General features: G+C 37.9%; 1 protein-coding gene across 1 annotated transcript in view; it reads left to right on the plus strand.

Moving 5' to 3' along the window:
• Positions 1 to 12771, plus strand: part of Dnajc1 (DnaJ (Hsp40) homolog, subfamily C, member 1) — a gene marked incomplete in the record, with an annotated part of 181124 nt that overhangs the window by 436 nt on the left and 167917 nt on the right. The window contains 1 exon segment of the mRNA XM_013515403.1: positions 1 to 80. Coding sequence (XP_013370857.1) covers positions 1 to 80 — 80 coding nt within the window.

The raw sequence follows: 12771 nt of genomic DNA on the forward strand, positions 1-12771 counted from the left end.
GGGAGAGCGGAGACCTGGAGTTGTTCGACTTGGTGGAGGAGGTGCAGCTCAACTTCTACCAGTTCCTCGGGGTGCAGCAGGTACGCGCGGGCGCGCGGCGGGGGCGCGCAGGCGGGCCAGGCGGGAGGGCGGACGGGCGCCCCGGGCCGGGCTCCAGGGCTCAGCCGGGTCCCCCGAGTCTCCTGTAACCCCCACCCCCCACCTGACCCTGGCTCCAGCGTCTCAAGTTCGAGTCTCAGGGACAGGCCGGACGGTGCCGCTGGCTGGGTGCTGGCGATCCCTTCTCTTTGCTCTTGGCTTCTGGGGGAGATCCAGCCCCCCACTGTGCTGGAGAAAGAAGAGTGATGTGCGCCCCCCTTTTTTTTACACCCACCTTTTCCTTTCCCGCCTCCACGAATGTGAGAAAGAGTAGCCGTGTGTCACTCTCAGTTGTCATCTTTCCACCTAGACTGATTTCCTCAGCCTCCTTCCCCCCTTTCCGGGAAGCGAGGGAATTCTATGGCAGAGAATCTTCCTGCCCTGGACTTTTTGTGATCTTTTGAGCCTGTTAGATGGGGCTTCGTATCACAGCGTAGAAACACGGAGGAGTCTGAACCTCTGCCTACTTGGTCCTGGAACTCAGGAGAAACAGGATTTTAGGGCAGTGCAGGTACTTGGGGTGTTGTTGGAGTAGAAGCCCAACCACGAGTGCAGGATGGATTTGTTTCTTCTCTTTGCTTTGCTTTTCGTGTTGTTTCCTTTTCCTTTTTCAGCTGGAGACTTTAGCTTGTATAAGCCATTTATTACCTTTTTTTTGGCGGGGGGGTGGGGAGCGTGCCACGGCATTTGCCCAGTGGCTACCTGAATCCTAGTGTCAAGGAGAAGATGATATTTCTCTGATTTCAAGATTATGGAGTAAACCACTTAGACTTTCACACGATCTGCTTGAGCCCCTCAGACAATATTTTGAATAATTAAGGGGGTTAAAAAAATTAAAATTTACTTAGAGTTGTCATTCAAGCCAGACTTCACATGACTAAGTATGACGTATACACTGGTTATTGTAAGTTTGGATGAACTGTTGAACTTTTAAAGGGAAATTCAATTTTCAAGTATTGCATTTTCATTTCATTATTGAGTATAAAATTGTTAGAGCGCCATGGCATTCTAGTTATCTTCATTTTAGTAAGAACTCCATCTTCCCCTTCGAATGCTTATGTGCAAAGAATTTTGTAATGACTGTTTACAAAGTGTCACCTAGTGCCATTTCCTGCTTATAAAGGCAAATCTCACTGCATTTTCAAAGTAAATGGTGATGCAGTATGTGTTCCAACAGTGAAGCTATGTGTTTGAACACTAACTTCTGAGAATGCCTTTAATACTGAGCATAGTTAGAATTCTCGGGATTGATTAAAATTTGTAGTTAGGAAGAGTCTTACACATAACGAATCCAAAAATCTTGAAGATATTTTCCATTTGCTCGTGGAAATTAAGCTCCTTGAAGAGAATACAGATATTTAACATGGGGATTTAAGATTTAGATTATGTACTCTAGGTTTGCATGTGCACTCCCATAGAATTTTTGTTTGCAATTTCAAGCAGCTTACTTTGCAGTTAATGAAGCAATGTGAACAACCAGAGCACTTAACTGTATTTGCAAAGATGGAAAAATAAAGAAGCATAGATAATTGAGAAGATTCTTTGTTGAGGGAAAATTTGTTTGTGGTTTTTTTGTTTGTTTGTTTGTTTTTGTTTTTTTCTCCAGTACCAGGAACCGAACTCACGACCTTGCGCTTGCCAGGCAGGCACTTTTGCCGCTGAGCTAAATCCCCATTCCCTGAGGGAAAATTTGAAAAGAATCTAGAAAATTATTTTAATCTGTGTTTCTCTGCCCATCTCTGTTGAACTTGGAAAGAAAGCCAGGAGAAACTTTATTCTGTCTAAGCAGAAAAATGACTTGGAGCAAGCTCTTTACTTTGAGTCTTTAACTTTCTTTTAAAACTCTCAAGGGTCCAGACATTTAGTAGAGACAAATACAGCTTGTTTAAGGTCCTTAATGTGTAATTTTTCAAGAGAGAGCCAATCACTTGGGAACTAGTCCAACACTCAGGAACAGAACAAAGTAGGTTGATGACTCGTAGTGGTGCCCTGGCTGTATGCTGTGATCAGTTCTGTTGTTCATTCAACAGATATTTATTTGGTGCCTACTGGATTTTAATCACTTAGAGTTGGCCTTTATGTAAAACAAAACCCACAGCCCCATGTAACAGGTTAGTAAGGGAAAACTGTAAGTATTAGATGGTCAGAGAAGGCCTCTGAAGGAATTTAGGGAATAAGCCATATGGATACTTGATGTGTCTTGTTCTGTTTAGATTGGTATAACAAAATACCATAAACTAGATAGCTTTTCAACAACAGAAATTTATTTCTCATAGTCCTAGAGGCTAGGAAGTCCAGGATCAAGTACTGGCAGATTCTGCATCTGATGAAGGCCTTCTGGTTTAAAGATGATACCTTCTTGCTGTACCCTCTCATCAGCAAGGGTCAAAGCAGCTCTCTGGGGCTTCTTTTACAGTGGCATTACTAGGGCTCTACCTTAAGACCTAAGCAACCCCTGATGCCCCGCATCCTAGTATTGTCACATTAGGTATTAGGTCTGAACATGAATTTTGGAGAAACATATTCAGATTGTAGCATGGTGAAGGAAGTTCAGAGATGAACAAAGTAAGTGCAAAGGCCTTGAGGTGGAAGCTTGCCTAGTGTTTGAGAAATAGCAAGGCAGCCAGTATGGCTGGAGCAGAGTGATTGAGGAAGACAGTAATAAAATAAGCTCAGAGTCATAGGTGGTAAGGGAAGGTCACATGGGGCATTGCAGGTCATTATAAGGACTTGGCTTTTTCTTAGAAGTAAGTTGGGAAACCAGTGGAGAGGGAGTGTTGAAGAAAAGATATATTTCATTTGACTTAAATTTCAAAATGATAGCTTTATTTTGTTAAGCTTAGCCTGTAAGGTATTAGTTACTTAGAAGAATAATTGTAGTGTAGAATGTAGAACCGACTTGGGTGGTCACCGTGGAGGTGGTACAAAGTGATCAGGTTCTGGATTTAATGTGAACATAGAACTGACAGGATTTTATTTTATTTTATTTTATTTTATTATTTTTGAGACAGGGTCTCACCATGTAGTTCAGACCAGCCTTGAACTTACTACATAACTCAGGCTGGCCTTGAACTCACAGTGATCCTCCTGCTTCTGCCCCAGATGTATACCACCACCACGCCTGGCATGACAGGATTTTATTGATGCTTTGAATGTGGGAAGTAAGAGAAAAAGAGAAATTGAAGAGAATGCTAAAGTATTATCTAAAGTACTTCAGTACCAGAAAGATGTGGCTGTCATTTATTGAGTTGAGGAAGCCTGGAATAAAATCTGGTTGAAGGAAAATCAGGAATTTGGAGAAGTACTAACTTTTCAGTGTATGTTAAGCATTCAAATGGAGCTGGCATGTAGGCATTTGGTTATTTAGGTCTGGAGTCTGGGCAGAAAAGCATGGTCCCTGGGACCCTCCCTCCCTGTTCTCTGTAATTGGAATAATTCAGTACCTTTAGGACGTGGACCGGGCACCTCCTGGCTTATGACTTTGGACATAGAACAGACAGTATCTTTCTTATTTATTTACTTTACAGTTAGGTACACAGTGGACAGTTAAATATTTACTGAATGAAACAATGTAAGTATTATAACTAAAACTAAACTGTAATTCCCCAAATAAGTTGTTGCTTAACAGTTTTTAACTCCATAGATCATATTTATACTCAGCCTTTACAGATCTTTTATAGCAAAGAAATCTCTTGTCATGTACTTTAAATCAGTTCTAGAAGTCTAGGAAGGAGTTCCAGAAGTCTTTAGGAGAAGGGTGAAGATAGATGGTGTGTTAGTGGCTCAACCTGTCAATGCCTTTTATTTATTCATAGGGTATTCTAATTTAAATACTGCATTTTGGGGGGCGCGTACTGGGAATTTGAACTCAGTACCTTGCGTTTGCCAGGCAGGTGCTGTGCCCCTGAGCTATATCCCCAACCCTTGAATACTGCATTTTTTCAGAGGAGATGGAGATGAGGGAGATAAAAAGAATAGAGGAAAAAGAGTGTGCTATTGAAAGATCTTTTATTAGTAACTTCTGGGATCGCACATGATATTTATATTTTGTCTAGCAGCTCCTGCTAGACACTTTTATTTCCTGTAGAATCACTGACAGTTCTGGTTTGTAGGTTTTGTTTTTTTTGTTTGAACGTTTGTTTTGGTTTTTTTGGTACTGGGAATCAAACTCAGAGCCTCATGCTTGACAGGCAGGCGCTGTGCCACTGAGCTGCATCCCTGGCCCTTTGTTTTGTTTTTTAAATTATCTTTTTGGCCATGACTTTCTTATACAGTACCATTCATAGTACAGTGTTCTAACCAGTAGAAAATACTTCATTTAAAAATCTGAATTGAAATGATAACCTAAATTATCTTAAATTTTGTAGGGTTTTTTTTTTTTTTATGCTGAAGTGATAATTGTCTTAACGGTGCCAGTCATTACAAATTCCTACTATTCATATGGCTAATAAATGTTCCTTACTTTCTTTATTTTCTTATAACTTCACCCTTATAGTCAAAGGAATGTTAAAACTTGGTTAAGAGAAAAAAAGCTTATGAAACATTTAGATTTTAATTTCTTGAACATTTGGATTAGAATTTATTAAATTCAGTGTTAATAAACCTTTTAAGATCTTTTAATCTGTATTTTCAAATATATAGAATGTATAAATATGTAGGATGACAGTCTTTTGAGGGAAAAGATATCCAACTAGAACCAAATACCTCAGCAAAACAACTTAAAGGAGGACAAGTTTATTTTGGCTGACAGTTTTAGAGGTTTCTGTCCATGATCAGCTATCTTCACTGTTTTAGGCCTGTGATCAAGCGGAAAAATGATGGTGGAAGGGCAAGGCAAAGGAAAACTGCCTACCTCATGGGTGCTAGGAAGCAGAGCGAGCCTGTGCTGTTGGCTTCCTCCGTCTGTTTTTGTTCCATCTAGACCCCCACCCTGATGGATGGTACTGCCAGCTGGCTATGGACTGAGTCCCCCCAAACCATGAGCTAAATTAAAATTCTCCCTGTTTAAGTTGTGGATGTCAGGTATTGTGTCCCAGCAATGGGGAAACTAATACAGAAAATTGGTACCAGAGAAGTAAGGTTGTTGCTGTGATAGTACCTGACTGTGTAGTTTGCATGCTTTTGGAACTAGTTTACAGGAGGAGTTTGGAAAGGCTTGGAGATGCAGGCTCAAGAAGCCTTAGAATGTTGTAAACAGAGTGTGATAGGTTCTGGTCAGAGTTCAGAAGACCCAGATGCTGATAGGAATGTAGACAGTAAAAGTCAGACTCAGGAGGTTTCATTTGGGAACAAGGATTCCATTGGGAATTGGGCCAGAGGCATGTTACACTCTGGCAGAAAATGTCTACATTTTGCCCATGTCCTGAGACTTTGCTGGAGACTGAGATTAAGGGTTATAGACTAATTAATCAGGCAGAGGAAAATTTAAGATAGCCAAACATTCAAGCTGTGATATGGGGAGTGGTGGATGCTTTTAGCAAGATTTTATAGTGAGAATTGAGCAAAAGACAAAGCTCAAATTTTTGAAAGACTTAAATTTTGGCCCAGAAGGATTCATGTGAGAAGTTGGGGCCCAAAGAGATATGACTGCTAACAAGATTAGCACCATTAAAAAGAAACCAAGTGCTTTATATGGGAACCCGAAGAAAGTTGCCTTGAGAGCATCATAGAAATCAGCAATACCCTACCCATGGCAGATTCAGGAGTCCAAAAGTGCCAGCCTTTCATTTGAAAAGAGAGTCCCTGGGATCCCTGCTCAGGAAGGGCTTCCTAGGAAATTGGTTCCCAGGGATTCATTTCACCATGCTCAGCCATCCAGGCACTCAGGAAGCCACTGTAGCCATGGTCCAAAGAGAGCAGGCGAGGCTGGGGATTTAGCCCAGTGGCACAGCACCTACCTGGCAAGCGCAAGGTCGTGAGTTTGATTCCTGGTGCCAGAAGAAAAATAAAAACAAAAACAAACAAACAAACAAAGAGACCTGGCTACTACTTGAGCTGGTGGCAGACCTTGGTATTGTCCATATGCTGCTATTTTTACTGGCTTGCAGAGTGCAAGAGTTGTTGGGTAAGGCAGGCACTAGCTATATTTCAAAGGCAAGCCTGATAGGGCAGTGCATGAAGCTGTGGGAATGAAGCTGAAGGTGCAGTGGAGACCCCAGGACATTGCAGATGCCAGTAATATGGAATGTCATCCAAGGAAAGCTGTGGCTATGAGTGGAGCTAACCTGAGAGAAGATTTTTGGCTACAACCAGCAAGCCCATGTGTTGGGATCACCCATGCTCTTTAGAACTCGCATTTTACCACCATGTGCCCCAGATGCTAGCCCTGGAACTCTAGGATTTAATATTTGCCCTGATGATCAGTCTTGTTTTGGTCTGATTGTTTTCTTCTACCTATTCCTCTCTTGGAATGGGAATTCCTGTCTGTGCCATTGTACCTTAGCATTGTGTGACTTGTTTTTTATTTTTACAGAGGTTCATAGCTAAGAGTTTGAGTTTCAGAAGAGACTTTGACTTGGAGTTTGGAAAAATGCTGGATCTGTTGAGACTTTGAGGAAGAGATTACTGCATGTCAGTTGTATACAGGGTAGTTGTATTACGTTAGGTCGAATTATGAATATGCTTTTTATTTGGAGATTAAGTATGGTTTAAGGAGATGTGTTTTGAGTATAAAGTGAACAGGGGGGTGGGGTTGAGATCACTAATCCTGATATGTCAGTTTCCCTAGATTAAGAAATGCCTAGAAGCTTTTCCTGGGAGTGTCTGGTGGGTCATGGAGGCATGGTCTTGGGTACTATATATGGTCCCTCTCCCTTTCCTATCTGGTGTGTTCCCCTGCTCTGTTCCCTGGCCTCCATGAATTAAGGAGCTTTGTTCCACTACGCCCATCTACCATGATGTTCCTGTCTTGGAGCCACCTGACTATTGACTGAATCACCCCAACTGTGAGCTAAGTTAAAACTCTTCTCTAAATTATGGTTGCTGGTTATTATGTCTCAGTGATGGGAAAGCTGACTGAAACAGTAACCTTCCAATCATTTATCTTTCTTATGTAGGCATATCATGCATGCAGGTAGAGCTGAATGAATACACTTGTGATTGTATACATCTTTGCATCAGATTGGATTATTATAAAATTAGTTGACTTGTTGTGTACACTATTTATTATAGTGTGGTAGTGCAATTTAGTGGAAGTTGCCTAAGCACATTTTCTGGCAAAAAGCAAGTCTATTGTGAAAATTTTGCCATATAGAATCCAGAGCTAATAGAACAACAGTAGTTTAGTTGTAAGTTTCCTTTTGTACTTTAATGCCTTTTTGAGTCATTTTTGCATTAATTATGAGAATACTTTTAGAATCTGTTTTTTATGCATAGATAATCACCTAAGCTGAACTGGTAAAGTGGAATTAGTTCCTCTTACAATTATTCTAGAGATAAATTGTACAATCTAATTATATAGTCACCATTTTACCCAATGACTGGTTTAATATGGTGAATTTTAAATCATATTTTATTCAGTGTCTGGAATGCAACAGGGTAGGGAGGTGAGAGTATGTAGTTGACTTGGTAATTACCAAGAGGAGAATATTTGTGGCAATTAAAATAGCATCAAGGCAAGTACTTTGATAAAATGTTTGACTTGTTCTCAGCTTTCTTATATTTTCTATAAGTGAGCTACTTTTTCTATAAACAAGTATAGTATTTTAAAAATCTTTTTCTAATTTGGGCATTATTGTGTCTATTTTGTATGGTAATGATACCAATTCCACCTATAATTCAAAACGATTCCAAACCCTTTACTGATACAGGATTGTAAAGAGATGAAGGAAAAGGAATTACAGGGAAAGGAGAGATTTCTGATTGGGAGAGAAGGACCCTTGACCATTTTGGAGTAAAGCTACTCATACACACTTTCAAAAGCCTTCATTTTTATCAAACACTTAATTATGAAAGATGAGTTGGTCCTATACTAATAAATGAAAAAATATTACTTTTATGTAATGTCATAGTATTTTAAGAGCTAAATTGTTTGAGTTAATACTGCCTATATTTAATATAAGTTTTTTGTCTGAGTGTCTTTAAGACTTAATTAGAAATTTAATCTAGAATTTGTTTCATTCTCCATCCTACTTCGTAATAAATTAAATGTTAGGATTCATTCACTTACTCAGTGTTTCTGATTACCATCATCCAGCAACTAGAATCTCATATGTAATCAGGTATATTGCAGAAACATGAACATGCCACAGTCCACATTTCTGGTTAGAGAAATATCTGTATAAAACAATATGCTCTGTTACTAGATGGATGCCTGTGTTTTTAGTATGAAGCAATAGGTATTAGCTGTGCATAGCTACACAGTCAGTTAATAGAATTTGAGTTGTTCAATATTAAAGCTAAGAGTCTAAGACCAAGAATTAAATAAAGGACATGCCACAGTATTAATGGCAGCATTAAAATGAAAAGAACCAGTATTAAAATACCACTCAGAGCAAACACTAAAATTCTAAAAAGGAGTAATTTCCTTAATTAGCAATTCTGGAATATATATAAGTCCTCATTATAAGAGGCACAAGAATTTTAAAAAGCTACATGAGACCATACTGTGGCACAGTGGGCAGTAGTGCAAATGAGTTAAGACCAGAAGAAAAAAGGTCACCATAGTTGTTTACTAGAAAAGTCTGCACAGACCATAGAAGCATCTTAGAGACCATACATAAATCTTAGGGTCCATAGAAACTTTATCTTTCTAGCCAGTCCTTCATAACTTTCTTCATACCTTCAAAATACTGTATAGCATGTTAAGGATGCTGTGCCATGACTAATTGAATTTATGCTTGACCAAGAAACCTCTGGCTTTTGGTTAAGTTGGAAATCTTATCAGCAGTTACTTTCAGTTAATCCTACTTTTGGTTAACAGAAGAATAGATAGGTGCTTTTTCACTGTAAGTAGCATTTTGTCTAATAGTTGGTGATTAAACTTGATTTATGGGAAGTGTATATATGTATGTATAATACAGAAACTTTGGAAATTGTGATTTTACTTCAGTTTGATTATATTTTATAGTGTTTTTGTATGGATCTTTATAGTAGAAAATAGATTTCCTGGGTTTAAAACATATTAATTTAGGTATCTGATAGAGTTCAAATGAATGCCATGTTTTGCAGTTCTGAAGTAGTTATACAGAATTAATGTGTGACTTTGTATCATACCTTTGGAGGTATCTAAGATACAGCTTCACTGTGCGTGGTGGCCCATGCCTGTAATCCCAGCACTCAGAAGGCTGAGGCAGGAGGATCGCAGTGAGTTTGAAGCCAGCCTGGGCTACATGATGAGTCCAAGGCCAGCCTGAATTAGAGTGAGACCCTGTCTCAAACATCCCCCAATATTTTTTTAAAGTAACTTAAGATACAACTTAGATTGATCTTCAGAGTACTTAACAGTGAAGAACTTCATAATTTCAGAGTGCTACCATCTCTCAAAACATGATTAAAACTTCTTGTTTTCAGTGGCTTTCAAAACCAGCAGCCAATTTTTCACGTTATCTTCATTGTAGTAAATTTTTGCCAAGTTGGGTTTAATTTTTGGCTGTAGCTAATAGTCTTTTGGCGCTAAATTTGGCAACTTAATTAGATTAGTGAAATTGGGTAAATACAACTTGTATTGATAAAGAGATTTGAATATAAATTTCATGTAAGGCTCATGAAACAGAAGTTTGAGCAATATGAACATAAAGTAAGTTTGTAACCTCATAAGGCAATAGGATGTCATGGAGTAAATGACCTTTGGGAAAGTAGAGAGAAATGCCTAAAGACAAATACAAGAGGTAATGGAGTAACATCTCCATCTTGTGGTCCTTTCTGGATATTGCCATTAAAAATGTTAAAGGGTTGTATTTTCACAACTGTAGGCATAAATAACAATAAAATGTGAGACAGGTGAAAATAAAGATTTTTTTACAGTACTTATAGGAACCTTTAAGACTGAGCGTCCCATTTAAGATATTTGGTGAAAGTGTACTGAGATAAAGATACCCTCCCTGGAGCAGCCTTAATAGCCTTAACAGCCTTAACTCCAGTGTCTCACAATTAGAGTTTTCTATGAAGTGCCATGCATGAAAGAGGTTAGTAAATCACTGCTGAGATATGCCATTCTGACCTGTGTGTGTATAATTACATAAGGTAAATTCATGCTTGAGTATATATTTTATGTATCTGTAAGCATAAAATTGTCCTATAAAATTAGTCTTGCCAAAATCTTTTATAAAGTGAAACCATAAGTTGGCTCTCACAGAACCGAAGGCATTGTTTAACGTATGGGTGAGGCAATCAAAGAAAGAATCAAAAAGTTTTGATGAAATTAGCATCTTTCAGTTACTTGATTACTTTCAGTTTCTTGATTATTTACTTTCAGTTACTTGATTACTTACTGAAAGTAAGTGGCAGAATGATGATTATACATTACCACATTTTGCACTAACTCGGAAATACACTTGACCTTCTGTATCTGTGGGTTCCACATTAACTGTGGATGGAAAATATTTGGGAAAAAACTTGCATCTTTTCTAAACATGTGCAAATTTTTCTTTGTTATAATTCCTTAAATAATACAGTATAACAACTACTTACATAGCATTTATATTGTAATAGGTATTATAAGTAATCTAGGAACAGTTTAGGATATAGGAGAGGAGGAATGTGAATTAAGTTACATACAAATACTAATCTGTATAAAAGGGGCTTGAGTATTTGCAGATTTTGGTATCTGCAGGCATCCTGCAACCAGTAGCAGCAAACTGCAATGATCTGTAATTGTCCTCTGTAGGAAGGCAGTATAAATGGCTTTGGAATATAAAAGTATGCAAATTTTGGTTAACCTAAGGTAATATTTTGTGACACTGGGAGATAAAAAATATTTCACTTACTAATCTTGACTAACAGATATTGTATATTTTTGACAGATGTCAGACTTTTTAGGTTATGAATCCGTTAGAGCAGTACTATGTGGTAGGTTTTGCAAGCTACATACATAATTTCAGTTTTTTTAGATGCCACGTTTAAAGACTTAAAAAAAGATGAAATTAATTTTAATAATATATTTAACCCAAAAAATCAAAAATGTCATTTCAGTTTGTGGTCACAGCTGCAAAAATGGTTAATACTGGGGCTAGAATGTACCTCAGTGGTAAGTAAGGTACTTGCCTTGGCATGCTCAAGGCCCTGGGTTCGCTCTTGTAATGATTTGATACATTGTGTCAACTGGAGAAATTTAGAAGTTTAACTAAACTACTCCGCAGGGGGCCAGGATGGTAACCATCCTGATCCTGTGCCAGACAAGCACACAGATATGGTGTGAATACTATACCCGCCCTGGTAGGGGTGGGAAGAGGCTGCTGACAACATGAAAGAGAAAAAGGCTTGTTCTTTCCCCCTTTTGCTCTTGCTGCTTTTGCTGTCTTCCACCGCCATGAACTGTTGCCTCTCACCATGCCACCCTACTTTGGAGCCAGTTGACTGTGGACTGAAACCTTCACAAACTGTGAACTAAATAAACCATTCCTTCCCTAATTTTGGGCTACGGGTATTTTGTCTCAGCAACAAGAGAAAAGAAATCAACACAACTCTCTAGCACCACAAAAAAATGGAGATATTTAATATTCTACCCTCTGTAATTCTTAAAACTCTGGTGTGTATATACATCTGGTGTTTATATACATTATATATTTTTACACCTAATTTCCAATGCTAAACTTTATTGAAAATGCATAATGTGTTGAGATTTTTTAAGATGTGCAGCTAACAAGTACATTTTCATGTACCCAAATTGTACCAAACATACTTAAAGGTTTGAACTGAACTGAATATTAGTTTTTAAAATTAAGTGTGTTAATTAAATTTTAAAATTGGGTTTCTTGGTTGTTGTAACATATTTCAAATATGGTTAGCAGACATTGGATAGTACATACTGGAGAGTACAACCTTAGCAAACTAAAATTGCTGTGAGGTGTAGATTAATTAAATATATTTGGGTAAAAATCATTAATTTCTATTTTTATTTTGTTGGGGATATAGCTTGTAGTGTTCTTTCTTTTGTGTTTTAACCTAGTGTCATTTTTGTTGCTCTGCTTTTTAATTTTTTTCAATTCTGCTAGGTACCATGTCTGTTTTTTTTTGTGTGTGTGTTTTTGTTTTGTTTTGTTTTGTTTTGTTTTTGTCTATAAAGGCAGTGGATATAGCATCCGTGCTGTTCTTCTAGCTACAATGGTTGTTTGAATTTCCATGCATAGGCCTGATAAGGGTAGCTTCAGGAAATCAGTTTAAGTCAAATTAGTCACTTACTTTTGCTGACTTTCCTGCAATATTTTACAATTTTGTGTTATTTGTTAACTTACCATATTAGATCTTTATGCTTTGACCAATAAATCACTAGTGTTCCTACTTTGTAATTTTTTTATTTTAAAGAAAAAAATTTCAAAACAATAATAGGATAACAATGGTTAATACATTGCGTATTGTTATCTTTAAATTAGTTACTCAGAATATAAGATATCAACATTTAACTGTCCAAACAATATTAGCACAAACCTTTCTTTTCAATGAACTAAGAGAAATTAGTAGTTTAACTACTATATA

Source organism: Chinchilla lanigera, unplaced genomic scaffold (genome assembly GCF_000276665.1).
Source record: "Chinchilla lanigera isolate Chin_1 unplaced genomic scaffold, ChiLan1.0 scaffold00028, whole genome shotgun sequence".
In the NCBI taxonomy this organism is placed as follows: domain Eukaryota; kingdom Metazoa; phylum Chordata; class Mammalia; order Rodentia; family Chinchillidae; genus Chinchilla; species Chinchilla lanigera.